This window comes from Pteropus medius, unplaced genomic scaffold, assembly GCF_902729225.1.
Source record: "Pteropus medius unplaced genomic scaffold, Ma_sr-lr_union100, whole genome shotgun sequence".
In the NCBI taxonomy this organism is placed as follows: Eukaryota; Metazoa; Chordata; class Mammalia; order Chiroptera; family Pteropodidae; genus Pteropus; species Pteropus medius.
The window spans coordinates 3,072,351-3,096,728 of record NW_024355206.1 but is presented as its reverse complement, the minus strand read 5'-3'; the positions used below and the strand labels follow the sequence as shown (position 1 = coordinate 3,096,728).

At 57.3% G+C, this 24,378-nt stretch overlaps 2 protein-coding genes and 1 pseudogene across 8 annotated transcripts in view; 2 read left to right on the top strand and 1 right to left on the bottom strand.

Moving 5' to 3' along the window:
- The first annotated feature begins 1,323 nt into the window (after nucleotides 1–1,323).
- On the top strand, nucleotides 1,324–19,649 carry KIF7 (kinesin family member 7). Of its 7 annotated transcripts, XM_039858462.1 has the most exons (19): nucleotides 1,324–1,405; nucleotides 5,056–5,407; nucleotides 6,555–6,755; nucleotides 7,109–7,502; nucleotides 7,716–8,238; nucleotides 8,918–9,028; nucleotides 9,572–9,799; nucleotides 10,540–10,679; nucleotides 11,059–11,174; nucleotides 11,336–11,482; nucleotides 13,927–14,129; nucleotides 15,197–15,394; nucleotides 15,712–15,837; nucleotides 15,958–16,134; nucleotides 16,529–16,744; nucleotides 17,338–17,544; nucleotides 18,212–18,410; nucleotides 18,492–18,638; nucleotides 18,858–19,649. In XM_039858462.1, the coding sequence occupies exons 2-19, from the start codon at nucleotides 5,080–5,082 to the stop codon at nucleotides 19,226–19,228; spliced, it is 4,032 nt and encodes a 1,343-aa protein (XP_039714396.1). In that variant the 5' UTR covers nucleotides 1,324–1,405; nucleotides 5,056–5,079; the 3' UTR covers nucleotides 19,229–19,649. The 7 variants fall into 7 exon arrangements, with proteins under 7 accessions (XP_039714396.1, XP_039714394.1, XP_039714395.1 ...); XM_039858460.1 differs by having other exon boundaries at nucleotides 18,492–19,649; XM_039858461.1 differs by having other exon boundaries at nucleotides 15,712–16,134.
- LOC120599439 (uncharacterized) lies at nucleotides 8,567–8,684 on the top strand (annotated as a pseudogene).
- TICRR (TOPBP1 interacting checkpoint and replication regulator) overlaps nucleotides 19,640–24,378 on the bottom strand; it is a 35,362-nt gene continuing 30,623 nt past the window's right edge. The window contains 4 exon segments of the mRNA XM_039858456.1: nucleotides 19,640–20,692; nucleotides 21,458–21,583; nucleotides 21,707–23,074; nucleotides 23,077–23,833. Of these exon segments, the coding sequence (XP_039714390.1) occupies nucleotides 20,580–20,692; nucleotides 21,458–21,583; nucleotides 21,707–23,074; nucleotides 23,077–23,833 (2,364 nt within the window). The 3' untranslated portion in view covers nucleotides 19,640–20,579.

Genomic DNA, 24,378 nt, shown 5'->3' with positions numbered 1-24,378 from the left:
AGACACACAGAGGATAATAGTTGGAAGGGGACCCTCCAAGACCTGGACTGTGATTAGTGGCCTTCTGTACTTCCGTGTGCTTGTTTATTTTTTTTTAATTTGCATGTGTTACAGGGGCAGGAGGGGGACCAGCCAAGAGGCTCTGCAGCGGCCCAGGCCAGAGACCGGTGGCATGGGCGGCGAGGCTGTGGAGGTTCTCAGAGAAACTTGCCTGGACCGTGGAGGGCACATCGAGACTCGGTGGTAGATGTGAGAAGAGAGGAGTCTACGATGGCTCCGGCCATGGGGTGGGTGGTGGGGGCATCTGGGTAGCACCTGCCCAGGTAGGTGCAGGATGAACACCTCTGCAAGGTTCCCACTGGCCTTTTGCCCATCGAATAACTTCCCCAACTGGAGAGGTGGCCTAAGAACTCTACACACTCCCCACCTCCCAGTGGACTGAGGGGCAGTGGCCCGAGGGGCAGTGGCCCACCCGGGAAGTCGAGGCTGGTGGCAGTGGAGTTCACCAAGGGATCCTTCGATCCCATGCCTTTTCCTAATAGGGCCTTACAAACCAGAGCTGCGGTTCAGGCCCCAGAGGGCAGACCTCTGCTCTCTGCCTGGCTTGCTGGAAGGCATGAACAGGGGCTCTCTGGTGGCTTCCTGCGTCCAGCCTGTGGGTCGCCCTGGATCTGGGGCAGAGAAGGGGCACAGTGATGACCTTCTGGTGTGAGTGCAGCCAGGGTCTCAACCCCCCCGGGGATACGTGAGTCCCCATTCCAACCCTGAAAATCATGGGGAGGGGATCCTTCTCAGCCTTAGAAGGAAACGTGAAATCAGCGAGGAGGGGTGGGAGGTTGGAGGCTTCCTGGGGCCTGGGGAGGGAGAGCTTTGCTGAGGTCTGACGGGCGCGGGGAGGGCGGACAGAGGGAGCGGTACGATGGCGGGAGGAGGGAAGGTCTACGCCAGAACGGACGACCGAACAGGGATTGGAAAATCCACCCTCCCCTCGCGGAGCGAAAGAGGCTCCCAGTTAATTTTCGTCTTCTCACGTGCTACAGCTGGCCTTTATGAGGCTTGGGTTCCCTGCCCGTGGGCAGGTGGGCTTCTCCAGCTGGGAGAACCAGGCCGGCCACGAGGGTCGTCGTGTCTCCCCCAGGATTCGCCGAGCCTGCGCCAGGATAAGCGCAGCAGCGAGGGCGGCCCTGGGCGGTGCTGGGGGGGAATCTCGGGGGGCGGGCTCGCCCCGCCCCCAGCCGGTCCGCCTCTGCCCCCTCCGCTCCCCGAGAGCCTGGAGCGGGCGGAGTTGCAGGGGAGGAGGGCGGGATTATTTAGGGGGCGGGGGTCCTGGTGACGGCATCAGGACGCGCCGGGCCGGGCGGGGGCTCCTGACTGCAGGGCTGGGGAGCTTCTGACGCCTCAGCAGGTGAGTGTGGGCCCGGGAGGGGTGGACGGCGAGGACCGGGTCGGGGGGTGGGTCGGTCGCGGGGTGCCCCGGCTCCACACGAGGAGCCCCAGGCCTTGCTCACCAGCCTCCTGGAGGCTCCTTCCTGAGCAGGCGGGATCCCCTGTTTCCCAAGTCGGGGGCCTGAGACGGACATCGCGGGCCTGGCCTGGAAGAGGCATCGCCACCCTGCAAGGGTCGGGTCTGCGTTTTGTGACCCCTTTGAACTTTTCCGAAGCTCCAGCCTCGGGCTTCCGACCCCGCCGTCCGCGCCCGACCGCAAGGGTGGAGGTGTCTGGGCGCCTTCGAGGCGCGAAGAATCCGGGACCGTAGTGGGGCTGAGGTGTCTGGCTGAGCGGGGCTGCCACCTCTGTGTCCCCAGGGCGGGGCACCCAGCAGGGACTGAATGATTCAATTAATGAAAAAACCGTTTTATCTCCTGAGAGAAGTTAAATACAGTCAAGTTGTTGCTGTGAAATGCCCTAGTGATGGCGTCCTCATTGGGGACCATCACAGGGCACTTACACTTGGACGGCACAGCCTACTGCACACTAGGCTCCGTGGCACATCCTGTCACTGCACAAAATAGATTAAATCAAGCACAGGAGAAAATGAATCAAGAGACCCATAAACACGTGACGTGTGAGGCTGCCCTGTGTAACAGTACCGTTGCACGACGAACTCTTTTTATAAGTAGAAAGAACACACTAAGGATTAAAAGTAGAGCAAATACATGAAGCAGTACGTTATCAAGTGTCACGTGCCCTACGTAATCGCATGTGCTATACTTCATCCGACTGGTGGGGCAGTAAGCTCATTTACACCGGCATCACTACTAACACGTGAGCAATGCGTTGCTCTGGGCACTTCAGTAATGGCAGTCATAATCTTGCTGGTAGAGGGTCTTGCTGTCAGTTCGCAAAACAAACTACACCTGTGAAGTGCCATGAAGTGACGTGCAGTAAATGAGACTTACCTGTGGTGAAAAATACAGTGCCCAGGGCCCAAGTGAGGGCTGCCATGAGGGGACGTTCCTTTAATAAAGATTATCTGTTGCTATTGGGCAGTGACTAAGCAAGTGTCAGACCTTGTGCTGGGCACTGGAAACATAGCACGAAGGGGACAGGAGGGTCCCTGCCTCCCAGCTCCCAATGTGGGAGGTGCAGGGTGATCAACTGCTAATCTGGCAATTGCAACAGACTGGTTGGTGGTTGATGGCAGCAGCCCACGGGCTGTGTGTGTGTGCGCGTGTGTGGAGCGGCTCAGAACAGGGGTACTTTTTGGCTCTTTCAAGAAAATGGGGCCAGCCTCAGCCTTGGAGTGGGGGGAGGCTTGAGCAGCAGTGAGTGTGGCAAACAAAGATGAGGAAAGATGGGGTGCATGGCAGGAGTCCAGGTACACAGGGCCTGTTAAAGTTTTTTTCCTGTTAAGGTTTAGAATCTCAAGGACAGAGAGAAGCCTCTTTAGGGGAAGTTTAAGCAGGGAGTGTAAAGTGGCGCTTGCATTTTTAAGAAATGCCCCTGCTTGCAGTGTAGGAGGGCCCTGGGAGACAGACCAGTGAGGGGCTGGTAACGGTCATCCTGTCAAGACGCTAATGGCCAGGACCAGGGCTTTGGCATAGGATGGGGAGAAGCAGAAGAACTTGAGAAATACAGTAGCCCCCCCTTATTTGCAGTTTCAGTCACCCACAGTTAGCCATGGTCTGAAAATATTAAATGCAAAATTCCAGAAAAAGACAATTGATGTTTTAATTGCGTGCCATTCTGAGTAGCACAATGAAATCTTGCGACATCTTGCTCACCCTGGATGTGAATCAGTTTGGTTAAAAAAACAAACAAAAAAAAACACCTGTGAAGTGTAATAAAGCAATGTAATAAAGGAGGTTTACCTGTGGTGAAAATAAAGTGCCTTCATGCCGTGGGAGCCCCCTGTGTAGACGGTTGTGGTAGCGCAGTGCTTGTGTTCAGGTGACCCGGATTTTACTTCATAATGACCCCAAAGCACAAGAGTGTAGTGATGCTGGCAATTTACATGCTGACGGGAAGAAGGCCTGAGGTGCTTCCTTTAAGTGGAAAGGTGAAAGTTCTCAGCATTATCAGGAAGGAAAAAATAATAATCATATGCTTAGGTTGGAAGATCTATAGTAAGAACGAATCTTCTGTGAAATTGTGAGGAAGGAAAAAGAAATTTGTGCTACTTTTGCTGTCGCACCTCAAACAGCAAGAGTCACGGCCACGGTGCATGAGAGCCGCTGGCTAAGATGATAAAGGGGTGACGTGTGGGAGGGAGACGTGAACAGAGAGCGTGTTCTGATCACCATGTTTACGTGTCTGTCCTGGGAAAGGTGCTTTGCCGGAAAGCAGAGCCTGTGCGAGGGCCTCAGCAAGGCATCCTCCCAAAACGAGTGACCACATTCACATCACTTTTATTACAGTATGTTATAATCGATCTATTTTGTTGTGAGATATATGTTGTTATCTCGTACTGTGCCTAATTTATAAATTAAACTTTATCCTCGGAATGTATGTATGGGGAGAAACAGCATGTATACATGATAGGGCTCAGTGCTCTCCGTGTTTTCAGTCATCCACTGGGCGTCTTGGAGCATGTCCTGTGCGAACAGCAGAGGAATGAGTGTATTTCAGAGATGGAACTGACAGGATTCGGTGGTGGGAGATCTGTTGACTTTTGAAGAAGGTTGGGCAGAGGGTATGACGTAACAAAGGCAGAGGCTATGGAAAACCTAGTGGGTGTTAGGGAAAGGGTTTGCTTTTTTTAATATAATTCAGCTGGTAATGACATTTTATTAAAATTGGTCAATTAGACAATTCTGCATCCCCACAATAACCACTGTCAACATGGCGTAGACATTATATGATCGTCCATGTGTGTACGTCTCCATTTCATTGAGATTATATAGTATACAGTTTGTATTCCAATTATTTTTCGTGTCTAACAATCATTTCTAACGTTTCAAGATAATATTTGAAGTAATTGTTTTAATAGTAACATAGTATTCCTAATGCCCTCATTTAAAAAAAGAAATTGACCATTATATATAATGGCAGTAATTACTTTGTATTTAAATTTTTAGGTTGATGTCTCATAATTTTCTTTGTGTGTGTTTTTATTCACAGTTTTTTTAAACAGTAAGCCATATATATTTCCATTGCGTGTTCACCGCCCATAGTTAGATTTCTTTCTGTCATCACATATTTGACCCCCTTTGCCCCATCGACCTCACCCTTCTCCCCCTAATCTCTGGTAACTGCTAGTCCATTGTCCATGTTCACGAGTCTGTCCTGGGAAAGGGGTTCTGTGTGTGCGCACGCATGCCCGCGCGTCTCCTAGGTGACGGAGTCACAGGGGGAGGATGCGGCTGGACCACAAGCCCTTGGGTGTCGAGTGGAGGCGTTAGGGCCTTGTTTTGCCACTGCTGAGAGCCATGAAATGTTACTGTGTAGGAGTGTGTTGTGGGCACTGGGCTGGGGCACGGGGGTGCTCTGAACTGTGATCAGCCCCCTGCTCCTCCAAGGGCAGGGGCTGCAGGGTCTGGCTCCAGGTCACCTGCAGGGTGAGTTCAGCCCCTGGAGAACAGGTACCTATGGCAACGTCTCTTCCTCTCTCCCCAGGGCCTGGAGCAGCGCCTCCTCCACATGGGGCTGGAGGCCCAGAGGCCTCCGGGGGCCGAGGAGGCCCCCGTGAGGGTGGCCCTGCGAGTCCGGCCGCTGCTGCCCAAGGAGCTGCTGCACGGGCACCAGAGCTGCCTGAGGGTGGAGCCGGGGCAAGGTCGTGTCACCCTGGGTCGAGACCGCCGCTTCAGCTTCCCCGTGGTGCTGGACGAGGACGCCGGGCAGGAGGCCGTGTACCAGGCCTGCGTGCAGCCCCTCCTGGAGGCTTTCTTCCAGGGCTTCAACGCCACGGTTTTCGCCTATGGCCAGACAGGCTCCGGGAAGACGTACACCATGGGGGAGGCCAGTGTGGGTGAGTGACCTTGCTCGGGCCCTTGTCGAGGGGCCTCTGTGGCTCCTGAATTTCCACTCTGCTCTCTTGCGGCCATTTGCTGTTGAAGGTGGGGATGCCAGGGGAGGGGCGAGGGGAGACTGCAGTTTCCTGAACAGGTTGCAGCCCAGGGTGGGACCAGCCACATCAGCGGGCCAGGCAGGAAGGGAGGGGTCCTTGGAAGTGAATGACCTTCTCGACTCCAGGGAGATGCGGCTACACTGCGTGGTTCTGGGCACCTCAGGCAGGACGGGCACAGGAAGTTGGCTTGTCTCTGCAGGTTGTCGGGATGGCTGCCGAGGGTCAAGAATCCATGTTCTAGAGTGGTCGGGATGGGGACTGTCCCGGGGGAGACGTGCTCTGGCACGTAGTGAGGCCGTGGAGCAGGGTTCAGGACAGATGCTTTGGCCAGTCGAAGGAACTGCCCTGTTTTAAGTAGCACGAATGTTTTCTCTTAGGTCATAAAAGTGTACTTGTTTGTCATGGAAAATACAGAACAACACTCACAAAATAAAATTTACTTGATAATTGCCTTTCAGAAATAACTCATCTTGTTGGCATTCCAGATTTTCGCTTTGAAAATTGTACTTTTTTAAAATTTGGGCTTACGCTGTCATCGTTATTTTGTATTTTTTTAAACATTATATCGTGAGCATTTCTCTATCATTAAACATCCTTCGATCTAATTTTTTAATGGCTGCTTGGCATTCCATTGCGAATATAATTTATTTAACCAGATTCCCCTATTGGCTATTAGGACGGACACTTGGGATGTTTGTATTTTCTGAAGTTAGGAGAAAGAGTGCTGCTCCACTTCGTCCTTCCTTGGAATAAATTTAGGAGGTCCGTTAGATAACTGAGCAGAGACCATGGCAGTGAGCTCCCTGTCCCGGGGCGTAGTCAAGCCAAGGGTATCTGACCACCTGGCAGGGATGTAGTGGAGGGGATGCTCACATATTGAAAGGGGTTGGCTGACCCAGGAAAGTTTGCTTCCAACTCTGAAATTCTGTGATTCTGCCTGACCACCCTGGAGCATGCCCATCCTGGCCTTTCGCGGCTGCCTTCTCCACACGAGCCCCACCCTGCAGCTGAAGGCACGGTGGCAGGGGGCCCTGCGGTGTCTCCCCAGCCTCCCTCCACGAGGACGAGCAGGGCATCATCCCACGGGCCATGGCCGAGGCCTTCAAGCTGATCGATGAGAATGATCTGCTTGACTGCCTGGTGCACGTGTCCTACCTGGAAGTGTACAAGGAGGAGTTCCGAGACCTGCTCGAGGCGGGCACCGCCAGCCGAGACATCCAGCTGCGGGAAGACGACCGTGGGAATGTTGGTGAGGAAATCCCGAGTCCTCCACTGGCTGGGAGTGGGGCTCTTGGCTTGAAGCTTCACCTGCTGCGGGGTGGCTCACCTGTCTGGGAGCGACACCTCCCATCTGGGAAACCCAAGCTCTGGAAGGTTTCGGTTTCACCATCCCCTCTGACTTTGGCGTATCTTGCACCCGGAGCAAGAGGCATTGAGGCGGGCATGGGGCAAGGTGGAGCTCCTCCAGCTCAAACCAGATGGGCGGGACCCCCTGGACATGGGGAAGGGCCACCCGAGTGGGGAAGAGCTGCTGAGGGCCTGTCCGCCTCAGGCTGCCCCAGGCTGCCCCAGCCCTGAGCTCAGTGCCTCCTGTGCCCGCAGTGCTGTGTGGGGTGAAGGAGGTGGACGTGGAGGGCCTGGACGAGGTGCTGAGCGTCCTAGAGATGGGCAACGCGGCACGGCACACGGGAGCCACGCACCTCAACCGCCTGTCCAGCCGCTCACACACGGTTTTCACCGTGACCCTGGAGCAGCGGGGGCGCACCCCAAGCCGCCTGCCGCGCCAGGCCCCGGGCCAGCTGCTCGTCTCCAAGTTCCACTTCGTGGACCTGGCCGGCTCTGAGCGCGTGCTCAAGACGGGCAGCACAGGTGAGCGCCTGAAGGAGAGCATCCAGATCAACAGCAGCCTCCTGGCTCTGGGCAACGTCATCAGTGCCTTGGGTGACCCCCAGCGCCGTGGCAGCCACATCCCCTACCGGGACTCCAAGATCACCCGGTGAGCCCAGGGGAAAGGGGCCCCGAGGGTCGCTCTGTCGTTATGGCTGCTAGGTGGCCTCCGGGATGGGGCCTGGGGAGGCCAGTGGCTGGTGGGTGGTCCTCCGGCTTCTGGGCACTAAGTCGATGCGGTGGGAGGATCAGGCCCTGTGTGGGGTGGGGACCTTGGCTCTGGCTCAGTGATGTCTCTGATGCGTCTGCCTGGTGTCCTCAGGATCCTGAAAGACTCGCTGGGCGGGAATGCCAAGACGGTGATGATCGCCTGCGTCAGCCCGTCCTCTTCGGACTTTGACGAGACCCTCAACACCCTCAACTACGCCAGCCGCGCCCAGAACATCCGCAACCGCGCCACCGTCAACTGGCGGCCAGAGGCCGAGCGGGCGCCTGAGGAGGCGGCCGGGGCGCGAGGTCCCCCGCGGCACCGCTCGGAGACGCGCATCATCCACCGCGGCCGGCGCGCCCCGGGTCCCGCCACCGCTCCCGCCGCGGCCGCCGCCCGCCTGGGCGCGGAGTGCGCGCGCTACCGGGCCCGCACCGACGCCGCCTACAGCCTGCTGCGGGAGCTGCAGGCCCAGCCCGGCCTTCCCGGCGCCGCCGTGCGCAAGGTGCGCGACTGGCTGTGCGCCGTCGAGGGCGAGCGCAGCGCCCTGAGCTCCGCCTCCGGGCCCGACAGCGGCATCGAGAGCGCCTCCGCTGCTGCCGAGGAGCAGGCCACGCAGGGGCCCGGCGGCAGAAAGGTGACCTAGTGCAGGGTGCAGTCTGGGGAGGGGCGGGAAGGAGAAGGGGGAGGGTCTGCCGACAGCCAGCAGCGCCCCTGCCCCCCTGTCCATTAGCAGAGCACTTTGGGCATCTAGAGGCACTTCTGTGGACGAACATGGTCACTTTCCATAAAGTCACCCAGCCTCAAGGTCTCTGTCTGTGAAACAGGGATGACATTGGTGTCCATCTCCTGGGGGTGGCCTTAGAGCTGAAGGTGTAATGTGCGTAGCATGCTGGCGGAGGCTCAGTAAGTTTGTTATAGTAGTGGTGATGTTAATAATTATATTTTTATTGACAATAAAAATGGTCTACAGCCATGCCACCCTGAACGTGGTGATCCGGTCTGATCTTGGAAGCTAAGCAGGGTCGGACCTGGTTAGTACTTGGATGGGAGACCATCTAGGAAGACCAGGTGCTGTAGGCGTTTAAAACAAAACAAAACAATACAAATGTTAACAATAAAAATGGCCTCAATGTCTAGCAGAGGGCTCCACAGGCCCGTTGCAATCTGAGACTCCCATTGCAGGCGGGGCTTGGAGCAGAGCAGCAGGTAGGGCTAAGGAAGCCCTGGCAGGGCAGAGAGAGGACCCAGTGTCCCAGGGACAGGCAGGCTTGTCCATCAGTGCTGTCCCTGAATCCTCTCTCCCTGCCCCATAGGAAGATGAGGGGGCGCTGCTGGCCCTGCAGAGCCAGGTGGCCCGGCTGGAGGAAGAGAACCGAGACTTTCTGGCTGCACTGGAGGACGCCATGGAGCAGTACAAGCTGCAGGTGCGGCCGGCCCGCCACGGTGGGGGGGAGGCTTCCTGGAGGAGGTAAAATTGAGCCATTTCCCAGGATGAAAGATAGGTCAAGGTGGGTTCTGGCAGGGTGGATAGGGACGAGGGGATGCACCAACGAGCAAAAGTGCAGGTGAGGAGCAGAATAGTGCAGGGGGAGTGGACGTGAGGTGGGTCTGGAGGGGTAAGCCAGGCGGCGTGCTGGAGTCACTCTTTTTATCCCAAGTTAACTGGATCAGCATTGCTCCTGGCGCCCTCTGGTGGCAGCGATTGGAATGGACGTGGAAGACGTGTGGAGGGAGTGATAGGCGGCAGGGCAGAGTGAGAGCCTGAGCCCCAGCTAGCGCAGTTTGTGTGTTCGAGGGATGGGAACCAAGAGGTGGTCAGAGGTATTTGGCCCTCAGTTTTAACCCAGATGGAGCAAGTGGCCTCAGACCTGTTCTTCAGTCCCCTGTCCTCCTGCCTGTCAGAGCCCTGCAGCAGCGCCCCTGCCCCCATCCATGTCCCCCATCAGCACCTGGACCATGTCTTGCAGAGCGACCGTCTACGTGAGCAGCAGGAGGAGATGGCGGAGCTGCGGCTGCGGCTAGAGCTGGTGCGGCCTGGCTGGGGGGCCCCAGGGCTCCTGCAGGGCCTGCCTCCTGGGTCCTTTGTGCCCCGGCCTCACACAGCCCCCCTGGGGGGTGTCCACAGCCATGTGCTAGGCATGGTGCCCCCTGCCTGCCTTCCTGGAGATGCAGTTGGCCCCGAGAACGGGGTAGAGGTGAGGAGGTGGCGAGGCTGGGCGTGTGCTGGGCCTGCTGGACCGGGCAGGCTCAGGCGGGGGAAGGGTGATACTGGAGAACGTCCTTCGCCCTGTGCTTTCATGGGGCCAGCTGTGAAATGCTCCCTCTTGAATCCTTAGAGGAAGGAGACTCGGTAGGGCCTCCGGAGGGTGGTGCCACTGAGAATCCCTGGGATAGCTGGAGATTGCCTGGGGGTTACAGAGGGCTTCTGGCTTCCAGCACTGGATGGGTAACCTGCATACCTCCAGAGATGGGGAACTTATTACTTCCGTGTTTCTTTGCAAATTTACTTTTCCATGAGCCCTGATCTCCCCGAGCCTGGTCTACTTCTCCTAGTTCTGTCACTGGGGCCTTTTGGACAAAGGCTGCTCCTGCATCTGCCTGAAAGCTCTGGGTCCTCTCAGTTCTCACTTCACAGAGTCTGTTACGAAGCCACCACTCTGGCCAGGCGTTGTTAGCAAGATAAGACTTGGGTGCAGATGACCTGTATACGAGAAACGCAGATGGTACCAGGGGCTGTGGGGGCTGGGGAGGGGGCGATGGGCAGGGAGGAAGCTCCTGCTCAGACTCGAGTTTGGCCTCTGCGAGGTGTCACTGAGGTAGACATATGAAGGGCAGGCGGGGCTTAGATGTGAGCGAAGACTTGTAGGTGGGAGTGGCTGATTGATAGAGGATGCCCTTGCAGGCTTCATGTCCTGAAACCCTGACACTCCTTCAGCAGGTGACGGATGGCAGGGAGGCAGGAGTCAAGTTGCTGGAGGAGATAGACAGACTGGAAGGGGGCTCTTCAACTGCATCGGAGGATGAGGAAGAAGAGAGAGAGCAACCGCCACCCCAGCGGACCCTGCACCTGCGCAGGTGAGTCGGACCCACTGCCAACCTGACAAGGACTGGCTCAGGGCCCAGGCTGGGAAGACCTGTGGTCTCAAGGCGCCCTCACCTACGTTGCCTAGCTGGCCCTTGAGGGTTACGGACAGGAGCGGTGGGCTCTGCACCGAGTCCTTGTGGGGGTGCGTGTGCTGCGGAGTGGACCAGGCCTCCTGGTTCTCGGCCTCCGTGGCAGTCCTCCGTGTCCCCAGCTGCCCTGCACCCACTAAGCGTGGCCCCTGGCCTCGGGCTTCTGCCAAACCACCCATTGACCCTGAGGAGATGGAAAGCCAGTGGCTTGTCTTCCTCTCCTCTCTCCAGCCCGAGAAGTAGCTGGGGACGGGTACAGACTCCTGCTTCTGCCTTCTAGGGACGGGATCAGCAAGGGGAGCCGGAGGCCGGAGGCCGGCCCAGGGAGTCCCCGCAGCAGGAAGGATTCGGAGCTTCGCCTCCAGGAGCTGGGTGCAGCCGTCCTGGAGCCCAGAGGTGAGCTTCAGGGGATGCAGAGGGCTCCGACCCCTTCTCCCCTCCAAGGTCCTGGATTGGCCACCCTGGACAGTCCGCGCATCATCCTTGGCCACCCCTGCCCAGGGCACGCCTCCCGCATTGTTGGTTGTGGCAGCAGCCTTGACAGTGGCCTTTCACAGCGGCGCGTGGGAGCAAGGCCCAGGCTCGGCCCCACCAGGCCCCCGCTGCCTCCGAGTGGCGACTGGCCCAGGCCCAGCAGAAGATCCGGGAGCTGGCCATCAATATCCGCATGAAGGAGGAACTCATTGGCGAGCTGGTCCGCACAGGTGAGGGGGTGGGTGCTGGGGTGGCCCCCACGTGAGGGTGGCTCGGAGTGGGGCCCGATGGCCTAGGTTTGATACCCAGCTCAGCATATTCCAGCTGTGTGACCGTGAGCAGGTAGGATAGCCCCTCCGTGCATTTTCTCATCCCTAAAACGGGTACGGTGGTACCTGCTTCACCAGGAGGTTGTGAGGAAGGATGAAATGAGTTAATTCAGGTGAAGGGCTTGGAATAGCTCTTGGGAAGCATTATTATTATTTATGAAGTACCCGCTCGGTATCAGACACTGTGCTGGGCACAGAATCTCTCGGTCTTGGGGAACACACACTGTCCCCAAATCATGCTGCATTTACTACTGGTGATACATGTGATGGAGTAGGGGAAGATTTTAAATGGTGACCAGCTGAACCTTTTTATTTTAATAAGTATGAATTTATTATAAAGTGCATTATGAAAAATTTCAGACAGATGCAAAGGAGAGATTAATACAGTGGGTCCTGATATATATACATGTGACCGAGATTAGCAGTTATCGAGATTTTCCCATATGTGTTTCATCTTTTTTCGTTGCCGATAAATAAAGTGACTGGGATCAGGTTGGTTAATGACATTATATGAGTCTCAGGTGTCTGTTTCTGTAACACATCATTTGTGCGTAGCATGAATTGCCCGCCACCCTATCTATCTAGTTTCCTTCTGGCACCATATATGTGACCCCATTTTCCCTCTTCACCCTCCCCCAGCCCCTCGATCATCTCCATGCTGTGGTCTGTGTCTGAGTGTACTCGTTTGTCGCGTTTCGTTTTATGTCCCGCATTCGAGTGATATCCTGTGGTTCTTATTTCCGTCTGACTTATTTCATTTAGCGAGATACTTTCCAGATCGGTCCCCGTTGTGGCAAATGACAATATTTCATCATTTTTTATGGGGCTGAGTAGCATTTCATTGTGATTGTGTATCACGTCATCTTTATCCACTCGTTCATCGGAGGACACGGGTTGTTTCTGTACCTTGGCCACTGTGAATAATGCTGCAGCGAACATCGGGGTGCATGTGTCGTTATAAATGTTTCCCAATTTTTGGGGTGGGTACCCAGAAGAGGGATTGCTGAGCCACATGGTGGCTCTATTCTTAATTTTTTGAGGAAATTTCATATAGTTTTGCATCATGGCTGCACCAGCTTACATTCCCACCAGCAGTGCATGGGGTCCCTTCTCTCCACAGCTTCGCCATGCTGACAGATGTGAGGTGCTGTCTCCGTGTGCTTCCGATGTGCATTTCCTTTATAGCTGGTGAGGTTGAGCGTCTTTTCATGTCTGTTGGCCATCGATGTGTCTTCTTGGGAACAGCATCTGTTCAGGCCCTCTGCCGTTTTTTTAATTTGATTTTTTGTTGTGGAGTTGTATGAGTTCTTTATATATTTGGGATATTGATATCTTGGAGATATTACGGTTTGCAAATTTCTTCTCCCATTTAGTTGGTTGCCTTTTTTGTTGACAGTTTCTTTTGCTGTGCAGAAGCTTTGGAGTTTCATGTAGTCTCATTCATTTTTGTTTTTACTTCCCTTGCCTTTGGGGTCAAGTTCACAAAAACCTCTCTGTTTAGTACCTATGTTTACTTCTAAGTATTTTATTGTTCCGTGTCTTACATTCAAGTGCCTAATCCATGTTAATTTTTGTGCAGGGTGTCAGATGGCAGTCTAGTTTCATGTTTTTGGCATGTGGCTTTCCAATTTTCCCAGCACCATTTATTGAAGAGGCCTTTCCTTTTCCCCGTTGTATGTTTTTGGCTCCTTTGTCGAAAATTGCCCACATACACTACTGTGGGTTTATTTCTGGGCTCAGAATTCTGACCCATTGGTTTGGTTTTCTGCCAGTACTATACTGTTCTGATGACTGTAGCTTAGTATAGTTTGAAGTCAGAGAGCGTGATAGCTTCAGCTTTGTTCCTTTTTCTTAGGATGGCTTCGGCCTTTCTGGGCCTTTTGTGTTTCTATACAAACTGGAGGATTTTTTGTCCTATTTCTGTGAAAAAACGCCATTGGTATTTTGATAGGCGTTACGTTGAATCTGTCGGTTGCTGTGGGAAGCGTGGATGTTCTTTCGTCTCAGTGCATGGGTGTTTCAGGCGCGTTCATGTGTGGAGCAGAGGGTCCTTCGTCGAGTCATAATTGTACCACTTGTTAGCACGTACTGGGTAAAAAAAATCTAGTTCATCTGTAACTTCCCTGGGTCACTCACTGCTATAGATGATGCTGATCTCAAAAGTGAGTCGATTTAAAGAAAAAACGTGGAGTAAATGGTGGTGCTCGTGGTACAAAGGCTTGGCAATGCCCCCGGAGTGTCCGTGGCTGACAGAGGTCTGGAAAAGCCCCCAGGGGGACGGGCAGATGGCCCTCGTGGGGGAGGGGCTGCCCGTGCTGACGCCGCACCCCCCCCCTTCCTCCCAGGGAAGGCGGCCCAGGCCCTGAACCGCCAGCACAGCCAGCGCATCCAGGAGCTGGAGCAGGAGGCCGAGCGGGTGCGGGCCGAGCTGAATGAAGGCCAGCGGCAGCTGCGGGAGCTCGAGGGCAGGGAGCCCCAGGACGCTGGCGAGCGGACCCAGCTCCAGGAGTTCCGCAAGAGGGTTGCTGCTGCCCAGAGCCAGGTGCAGGTCAGCGTCGGACCCTGGGGTTGGCAGCGTCGGCCACCCAGGCTGGTAGGGGGTGGGGGTGGGGGTCCTGGGATCAAGACGCGTGGGCTCTGGGGCCCAAGCTTAGTGTGGAAGCTATGGGTGCCCAGGCCTTCCTGGCTGGTGGTGCTGACACCCTCCTGGCCTCCCAGGCTGAGGCCAGTATTATGTCCAAGCCGGTAGTACTGAGGCTCAGCTGAGCTGTAAACACAGCAGAGGCGGGGAGGCGGGGAGGTGGGTCCTGCCTGACAACCGTCTGGGAGACTAAGGACAGGGTGAGGGGTGGGCATCGAAGAAAGTCAACCTTTCCTCGTGCAGCCCTCCCCACCCTCTGGCCATGTGTCTGCCCTTCCAGCCACCCATTCACTTACCTCTCCCTCCCGTCTTCCATCTGTCTCCCCATCAGCCCATGTGTCCCTCTAATCTACCTGTTTATCCCTTTATCAGTTAATGTGACCAACTGTCCGTTTGTCTATCTACCCTTTCATCTTTCTATTCCCTTTGATCGGTCCATGCATTATTTGTCCATCTGTTTTTGACCTGTCTGTGAGCTCATCCATCTTTCAGTCCACCCACCCACCCACCCACCTTCGTCCATCCGGACATCTTTGCAGCTGACCGTCCCTCGTTCATTCCTTGTCCTCTCAGCTCACGTGTCCAGGAGACAGTACAGTGGGGCGGTCAAGAGCGTGGGCTCGAATCCTAGCTTGGTTTGTTAGCTGTGTGTCCTCAACTGAGCATCCCAACCTTTCTGTGCCTCAGTTTCCTAATCTATTAAGTGGGGGTAACAACAATCATACTTTGTGATCGGCTCGTTAGGGTCATTTAACATACACAGAGCACTGGGCATGTGCCCGGTGCATAGTAACGGTCAGCACCCCTCCCATTAGTAGTCTCTTCGTATTTTTATTAGTCCATCGTCCGTCCGCCTGCTTTCCCTTCTTTCTGTCCCTCTATCATGGTCCTTTGGGCCTGCCCTTCCCCGTTAAGTGCCAGGCACCGTGCCAGGCTCGCGACGGCCCAGCGGAGGCTGTGCTGCTCGGTCCCAGGTGCTGAAGGAGAAGAAGCAGGCGACGGAACGGCTGGCGTCGCTGTCGGCCCAGAGCGAGAAGCGGCTGCAGGAGCTCGAGAGGAACGTGCAGCTCATGCGCCAGCAGCACGGACAGCTGCAGAGGCGGCTTCGTGAGGAGACGGAGCAGAAGCGGCGCCTGGAGGCAGAGATGAGCAAGCGGCAGCACCGCGTCAAGGTCGGGCTCTCGGCTGGCTGGGTGCGGCGCCCTGGGTCCCCGCCAGGCTCTGTCCAGGTCCCACGGCTCACAGCCACCTGACCTTCTCCAGCAGGTCACTCGGCCTCCCTGAGGTGGTTTTTCCACCCACCAGTGAGGAGAGTTATAGGAAGCTCCAGGCCGGGGTGAGGGTTTAGTGAGATGAACCACAGAAGGCGGATCGTCCTGGCTTCTGTCTGCTGGGCCCCGGGGAGACGCGGGGGCGTGGGGCCGGGCACAGGGGTGCACATGGCCCTGCCCCGAGCCTGTCCCCTGAGCCTGTCCCCGCGCGCCCCCAGGAGCTGGAGCTGAAGCACGAGCAGCAGCAGAAGGTCCTGAGGATCAAGACGGAGGAGATCGCGGCGTTCCAGAGGAAGCGGCGCAGCGGCAGCAGCGGCTCCGTGGTCAGCCTGGAGCAGCAGCAGGTGGGCTGGGCCTGGGCTGCGCCCCCAGGAGACCCGCGGCCTGGCGGTGTCCGCGGCTGGGCAGGCCTTGCTCCCCGCCCTGGTGGGGCGAGGGCTGAGTTCCCTCCCGCCTCCCCTCAGAAGATCGAGGAGCAGAAGAAGTGGCTGGACCAGGAGATGGAGAAGGCCCTGCAGCAGCGGCGGGCGCTGGAGGAGCTGGGCGAGGAGCTGCGCAAGCGGGAGGCCATCCTGGCCAAGAAGGAGGCCCTGATGCAGGAGAAGACGGGGCTGGAGAGCAAGCGCCTGCGGTCCAGCCAGGTGAGGGTCCTGTCCTGCTCGTGACCTCCAGGGCTCCGGGATGTTTCTGGCGCAGGTTCTGATGTGTGGGCAGAACCCCTCAGGGTGTCCACCCCCCAGTCCCCTTTGCCCCGTTAGCTCTGCTCTGAGACCGCATAGGCAGGAACAGCGGGTACAGAAAGGTGGGACGAGACAGTCGTCACTGGCATTGGTCCGCTGGGCTTCATTGCTCCCTCGTGAGCAAGATGCTTCTGAGCCCAGCTTCCTGCTGTCAGGTGAATCCTAACGGTGCCGATGCCGTGAGGGTTTGAGGGGCCTGCCCAACACAAAACCCAGCAGCTGTCCCTGGTGCGGGCTGTCCCTCTGGGAGGGTGGGGCCTGCTCTGCCCCTAATCCCAGGCAGTGTCGCCCCCAGGCGCTCACCGAGGACATCGTGCGGGTGTCCAGCCGGCTGGAGCACCTGGAGAAGGAGCTCTCCGAGAAGAGCGGGCAGCTGCGGCAGGGCAGCGCCCAGAGCCAGCAGCAGATCCGCGGGGAGATCGACGCCCTGCGCCAGGAGAAGGACTTGCTGCTGAAGCAGCGCCTGGAGATTGACGGCAAGCTGCGGCGGGGCAGCCTGCTGTCGCCCGAGGTGCGTCCCATGGGCTGGTCCAGCGCCCGGCCCTCCACTGCTGTCCTCTTCCTGCCCGGCCTTGGCACTCTAAAACACGCGTCCTTCCCGTGACAGCCCCCAGAGGTTAGCTTTCTGGACTGGCTGCTGCTCTAGTCCCTTGTCTGTCTGGGACACGCAGGGACTGGGCCTGGCCGCACCCACAGGTCCCTTGCAGCTGGAATCTGGGCTCACTCTGCGTCCTGCGCTGCACTGACCGCTTGCCTGTGTGGGAGTGCGGTTGGGACCACACCTGTGTGCCTTCCCCGAGCAGCAGAGGAAGCCCGTGTGAGGGTCACTCGCCAGCACCGCCTCTGCTACCTCTGTGGCGGCCCAGCTGTGCCATCTCTTCAGTGCAGGGCATTCTGAGCTTCCGGAATGCAGGTCACTCAGAGCTGCAGCCACAACCTCCCTGCCAGGGTCCCTGTTCCTGCCCTGGTGACTGATGCGCCTCTCAACATGCTGCTTGTGTGTTCAGGGCGAGGGGGCACCCAGGACTCAGTCGATTGGGGAGCGGGCGTCATGCGGCTCAGGGAGCCAGTCCCCACGCTCCACGTGTCCCTGTGTCTGCACAGGAGGAACGGACTCTGTTCCAGCTGGACGAAGCCATCGAGGCCCTGGACGCTGCCATCGAGTACAAGAATGAGGCCATCACGTGCCGCCAGCGGGTGCTGCGGGCCTCGGCCTCCTTGCTGTCCCAGTGCGAGATGAACCTCATGGCCAAGCTCAGCTACCTCTCGTCCTCAGAGACCAGAGCCCTCCTCTGCAAGTACTTTGACAAGGTAGGTCCCCAGCCCATGACCCTGGCCTAGTCCTTCCGGAACTCACAAGGCGGGTTTCTGAGGGCAGCTCCAGACAAGGTCCCAGTTCCTCCCAGGTGGGGGACAGGACCAGGGCCAGCTCGTCTACATGGCTCCTCTCTACAGCCCTTCGTACCTAGTGCAGCCTCCCCCCACCCCCACCGCCACCGCCACCGCCCCGTCTGTTCTGATCACAGCTTCAGGGGGACCCTGGACCACATCAGTGGTTCTTAACAGGGGACGACTCGGCTAGCCCACGGGCCATGGGGGCCATGTCTGGAGATACTTTGGTTGTCAAGATAGTCGGGGGTAGAGGCCAAGGATGCTGCCGAACACCCTGCAATGCACAGGCCCGGCCCCCGCTACCAAAATCGATTAGACCCAAAGCGTCCATAGAGCTGCGGTTGAGAAATCTCAGCTTCTATGAAACCTCACAGCGTGAGGGATCTGCCTCAAAGCGTCTTAGTGTGTGACTGGGAGAGAGTTTGAGGCAGAGATGGGAAGTAAGACTCATCTTGAGGTAGAGCTAGCTCTCATCACTAAGTTGCTGCCCAGACGCTGTGGAGACGATTTCTTAGTGAGCCAGGTGTGCCATGGCGGCGGGTCTGCCTGCCGTCCCTGGTTGAGGGTCACCTGGATCTCGGGACAGGTGGTGACGCTGCGGGAGGAGCAGCACCAGCAGCAGGTTGCCTTCTCGGAGCTGGAGATGCAGCTGGCGGAGCAGCAACGGCTGGTCTACTGGCTGGAGGTGGCTCTGGAGAGGCAGCGCCTGGAGATGGACCGCCAGCTGACCCTGCAGCAGAAGGAGCACGAGCAGAACGTCCAGCTCCTCCTGCAGCAGAGCCGAGGTGAGGCGCCCGGCCGCACGCACTCCCAGGCCCCGCCCCGCCTGCCCGCAGCACCTCATCACCCTGTCCCGTTCCCTCTAGACCACCTTGGCGAAGGGTTAGCGGACAGCAAGAGGCAGTATGAGACCAGGATTCAAGCTCTGGAGAAGGAGCTGGGCCGTCACATGTGGATGAACCAGGAACTGAAACAGAAGCTCAGTGGGGTGGACGCCACAGGCCAGAGCCGGGGTCAGTGTCACCGCCCCCGCCTGGACCCCTCATGTCCGGTTTCTTCCTTTGTTCAGGGGGAGTTCGTGGGCAGCTCTCCGGGCAGACCACGGCACCTGCAGCTGTTACTGGGTCATTTCATATGCAGTTCACTGTGCTGGGTGCTGGGAAGCTCGGGCTCCAGGGAGCTGCCGATGCCTCCACACCTGACGAGGATGTCATTCTCATTCTCCGTGACAGGTGGGGAGAAGAGGACCCTGTGCCTGGAGAACAGGTTACCCCCTGGAAATGAAGATGAGCCCCACCCAGCACCTGAGGTTCTCTGGCAGCCCCCTCTAGCTGAGGGTTCCGCCCGTGCCCGGGAGGACGTACGGGACCTGGTCCGGGCCCCGCTCCCACTGACGTGGAAACGCTCCAGCCTGTGCGGTGAGGAGCAGGGCTCGCCAGAGGACCGGCGGCAGTGGGAAGCGGCGGAGCCTCTCCTGGGGCGAGCGCTCCCTGTGGGGGAGGGGAGCCTGCCCTGGAACCTCGGGCCCCTGGCCAGGCCCCGGCGGGAGCTGCTGCGCAGGGCCAGCCCAGGGATGATCGATGTCAGGAGAAACCCCCTGTAGGCTCCCGAGCAGAGCCTGCTGAAAGGGACAGCGGCCTCCTTTTGCATCTGTGGACAGTCCTCACCTCACTCCAAGTCAGGTCCTGATCTTCACACGATTGGAGCCAACAAATCTGCGCCATGACCCAAACGAACTGGACTCACGTCGTTTTTAAAAAGACATTCGTACTGCTGCCAGTCACCTCCTTTAAGCTGTGGTACCCGATCGGCAGCCTGGAGAGCTTGCTTAAGGATAGTTCTGGCCTCGGGTCTGCACGTGCACACCATTAGTTCTGGGATTCGGCCAGGGCGAGTGACAGAATGGCCAGCGGCAACAGGTCGTGCTCTAAATGGTCTTATGTATGTGGGGGGAATTGGGAAACTTAGTACGTTTTTAGGATTTTATAAAACCATTTTGTAATAAATGACAATCTTTGGAGAAATGGGACTTTTCACTTAGAGTGTGATTTATGGTAGTAGGAATCAGACCTGGGAACACAACAGGCTGAAGTTTTCCAGAGGCCGTGGGACAGCTGCATCAACTCTGGGCCAAGACTCGATGGCTGTCGGGCCCATGGGCACTCCTGCAGGCAGACCCACAGCCAAGTGTGCCTCCTCGTGGACAGCAGGGACTGTGCCGTGGACAGCTCTCCGGGCAGACCTCGCGGGGTGGCTGCTCTACGCTCGTGGCCAACCCCATACTGGAACGTGAAGCAGACGTGCCCGAATGCTGAGCGGCCAGACGTGACTTTACTGCAGGGAGTGTGGAGCGTGGGTTCTGCCGCCTGCCAGAGCCCTCGTTCTGTTTGGTGCTTTAGTTGACAAGCACTGCCTGTCTCAGTGCCCCAGCCTTACAGCAGCTGCTCCAAGGACCCAGGCGTGGGGTCCCTTCTCCCACTTCACAAGCGAGTCACAGTGGTCCTGGCCTGGGGTCCCGGTGTGCCAGCTCCTTGCTCGGTTCCTGACTCCCAGGCTGCCCGAGCGACAGCACCAGGTATAGCGCCTCCCTAACAAGTGGCAGGGGTGGTTAGGGCAGGACCTGGGGTAGATGGAGGCTTGGGACCAAGACCCTCTTTTCTTTATGCCCATGGGGCGACCTTACCTTCAGCTTTTGAACTTCCCCAGTTCCATTCCACCCTGGTTCTTCCCATTCCTGTGCATCAAGCCCAGGCTCACATACGGGGCAGGTCAGCAGCACCCCGGCTCAGACAAACTGAGTTTCTGGGTTCACTGCTGAGACTTCCTCCATGGTCTGTATGCATCTGGAGTCCCCGATAGCCCCAGAGGAAACTGCTCCGGGCACTTCAGCCCAGGGCGTGCAGTGGACCCGGATGAGCTCAGCAGTGTCTGCAGTTAAGCCGGTTCCACTCTTACTAGCTAATCAGCTTCTTCCGCGTGTAAGTTCTGCTGATGGGGCGTCTCCTGGAGAACGACTGGCTAAAAGGAGAGTCATCTGCCAGGGGGGGAAAGACATCCACATCCTCATCTAGAAAAAGGCAGAGAGAGTTAGCACGCAGGAGGCAACAGAACAGAATTTAAAAAACGGCTTGAACCACAGAGGGCTGCAGGAAGTTCCCTCCCGCACAGATGCTGTGCACTTTCCAGCCCTCCCGCCCCCGACCGTCAGCAGCAGTGACTGAAAAGCAGAGCGCGTCTCGTTCTTTAGTGTGATAGTCCGCAGTCTTCTCTGTCTCAGGTCTGGGGGCTTTATGCTATTTTGCATGATTTGTATCATGGTCTTGAAGGGTGAGGATCACCGGAGGCCCCCATCTCCTATAGTGCACCCTCAAGTTCTAGAAGAAGGAAACCTACAAGGTTTGAGCGATCCCCAGGCTCCACCCAGTTCTCCAGGCAGGATCCTGGAGTCGGAAGGCTGACCGGCAAAGCCAGTCCCGTCGCGCTGAACGTACAGGACGCACAGGGGAAACGGCTATTTCTAACGCTCCTTCCTCTTGAGGTCACCGTGACTACGGCTGAGCAGGACGTGGTGTGCCACTTCTGTCACCGTTCTTCGAGAGGCTCAAGTCATTTGGTAGGATGTTTGTGGAGGGCGGGGATGGGGGGATTCTGCTCAAATGCACGTAAGTTGTAATGTGGCGTGTCACTGCACGGATGGAACCTTCTGTCCCATCCCTGGGCGGTCCCTACGTCTCCTCCAGAACTGCATTCCTGGCAGCCCTGTGCTAACTGCAGTCACCCACGGGGTACGGTCTGACCCTGGCAGGAGCCTCTAGGACCTCCCACGAATTACCTCCGGGGTCTCTGCGCCGAGAGCAGGGCGTCCTCCCCCCGAACAGCAGCGGAGACTGGGTCAGAGCCTGGAGGCCACTGGCAGAGAGGCAGCTCCGCACGGCACAGCCGGAAGGTGAGGCAGAGCCTAAAGCGATGGCACCCGGTCAGCACTGGCCCGTGCTGCCCCAGACGAGGAAGCCCGGGCCTTGTTAAGCAGCAGCTCCTCAGCAAACAGGACCCGACGGATACCGCGGGGCAGCGAACTCACCCGAGCCGAAGCCCTCGTCGTCGCCCGTGGCGGGGAGCCGTGGTGCTCCCGCGCTCGGAGACCTCTCCTCGCCCTCGGGAACTTCCACGCCTTCTCTCTGCTCGTCACAGGTTCTCTTTGCTGGGCGTTCAGCTTCCCCCTTGGCAGACAGGAGTCTCTTCCTGGAACCCAACCCAAACTGTGCCCCGGAGAAGCCTTCCTCAGCCTCAGTCACACTGTCCCTGGGAGGTGACTGGTCTGGCAGCTGACATACCCCCTCGAGCTCAAAGTCCCCCAAGAATGGAGTCTGGCGGATACCGAGGCCGAAGCCTGGCTCCTCTCCCTGTGGCTGGAGCAGCGACACACAGCCAGAAAGTTCTGTGGCGACCGCAGCCCTCCCCGCAGCGGGGCCGAGGCAGCAGCCCACCGCCCGCTTCCTGCGCGGCCAGTCCTTGATGCTGTCGGGGGTGGTTTTCCCGCTGTGCTTGGGAGACGGTGTCCAAGGAACCCCACCATCTGTCTGTGACGGACAGGGGGTGCTAGAGGGGCAGTGGGTGGGGGTACAAGACTGGCAGATGTAGGTTTGTCCGCCGCCCTTGCCGGGGGTGCTGTGTGACGGGCGCGGGCAGGGGGGTGACATGTAGGCAGTTTCGGCTTTGCCGGATGATGTGCTGAGACCAGGGCGGGCACCCTCGTCCCTTCTTGGGGGCTCAGCCTCTGACAAAGAGCTGGCATCGACCTTCTTAATCCGCAGCTTGGGAAGGCCGGAGGCTGGCATCTCCAGCTCCATCTCATAGGTCTGCGGGCTGCCGGGGGCTCCTGGAAGCCGGGGCGAAGCGAGCAGGCTCTCCCGCTGCACGGCAGCCTGGGGCCGCCTCTTGTGTGCACTACGTTGCAGGGTGCATGACGGTGAAAAGGGGGAGCTGGGCCCAGAGGAAGGTGGAGACAGAGGGCTCCCAGGGTTCGTCAGGGAAGGCTCATCGGTACCCTGCATCTTTAACCCCTTTCCTCCTCCCACGGGAGAAACGTCGCTTTGCAAGTCGTCACTGACATGGTCCTCAGCTCCATCCACGAGACTGAGGTGCTCCGTGTCCTCTGCAACGAGCCAAGGAGAGGCTGTGTGGCAGTCACTCCCGAAGCCAGTCCCAGGGTCACGGTGCCTTTCAGGAGAAGGCTGAGGAGCGGGGTTCACTTCCTTCTGGTCCTTTCTAGTGTCCGCGTTTTCAGTGACGCCAGCTCTAGGAGCAGCGGAGGTGTGAGGTTGGCACTCCAGGAAGCTTTTTTCAGGGTTCGAGGTCTTTCTGTGCCTTTTCCCACTTTTAGAAGGGGGCGGAGGGGATTCCATGGCAGACAGAGCTGCCTGTGAGAGGTTTTGGTAAATGGGCGTGGTGGACAGGAGAGCTGTGTGGCGATATGGGATGATGTCTGGGACTCTTTCCCATCCCATTGTCCAGGGGGGGAAAATTCTGTGAACGATTTCTCAAGTGGACTCTTGGAAATGTCACACAAAGGAGAGTTACAAGGTTCCTTAGGAGAAACGGGTGGGGAAGGGGTCATGGTGGGGTCCCGTGGCCCATCTGGGGCTGTGAGCACTGGATCCTTCCACGGCTGTGGCGGCGCAGCTCCGGGGGCCTGGGGACATGGGGGTTGCGGACCCTGAGGTGTGCCCGCTGAGGCAGTTGCTCCACATGCCCTTTTGGCTGCCGCTCTTGGAGACCACTGAAGACAGTGTCCGGCAGGAGCTGGACTCTCCCTCCAGGTCTGGGCAGTTGACAGCACTGGTACTGCAGGAGAAGAGGTGCTCTCGGGACTGGAATTCACTGAAGGTGGCCCAGTAGAATTCTGCACAAATCCGGGGGGCCGGCTGCCTGGCCTGTCGGGAGTTTTGGGCATCTTTCCCAGTAGAGAGGCTCCGGCTTCTGGCAGGGAGTGTCCTTTCTGCAGAGTGACTTCTGGTGGAGGTGACTCCGAGGCATGCAAGGTTGAGTCTTTGAAGGACTGAGAAAGGACATGTTTGACAGGAGTTGCTGCTGCAGGTGATCTGTGCAGCCTTTCAGGGGAGCACAGTAGAGTCTGGGGTGTATGACGGAGCCCTCTGAGTGTTGTCCTAGGAGAACCGGGGGATTTCCAGTCACTCTTCTTAGGTGTCTGTAAGGAAAAATGCTCACTTCAGTGCTTGGGCATCATAACCCTCATTGTGTAAGATTATTTCAGTAACCTGTAACCTGTAAGGTAAGGAGCCGAGTGGGAGATTTATAATCAGTCAAAGGATGAATGAGTTTAAGTTGGATACGGGCGTGTTTCCCCTTATAAAAATGGACTCAGGTTTTACTTGGCACTGGTGCCAGAATTTTAGCTAGTTTCCCTATGACAAATAATTTGTATTTGTCATTCCACAAGCTTTTACTGAGTGCCTACCACATGGCAGGGATGCTCTTAGGCAATGAATACACAGTATGGGTGGAAAAATAAAACAACTACTGGTGTGTTTTTCTTTTACGTTAACACCACTTTCATAAGGGTGACATCGATTGGTCAATAAAGTCATAAACCAGTTTCAAGTGTATAAATCTACAACAGATCATCTGTATATGACACTAGGTTCACCACCTTCTAAACACCTAAAAACCATATATTTAATATATAAGTTTAGTTTCACACCCCCTTCACCAAAACAAAAAACGCACACACAT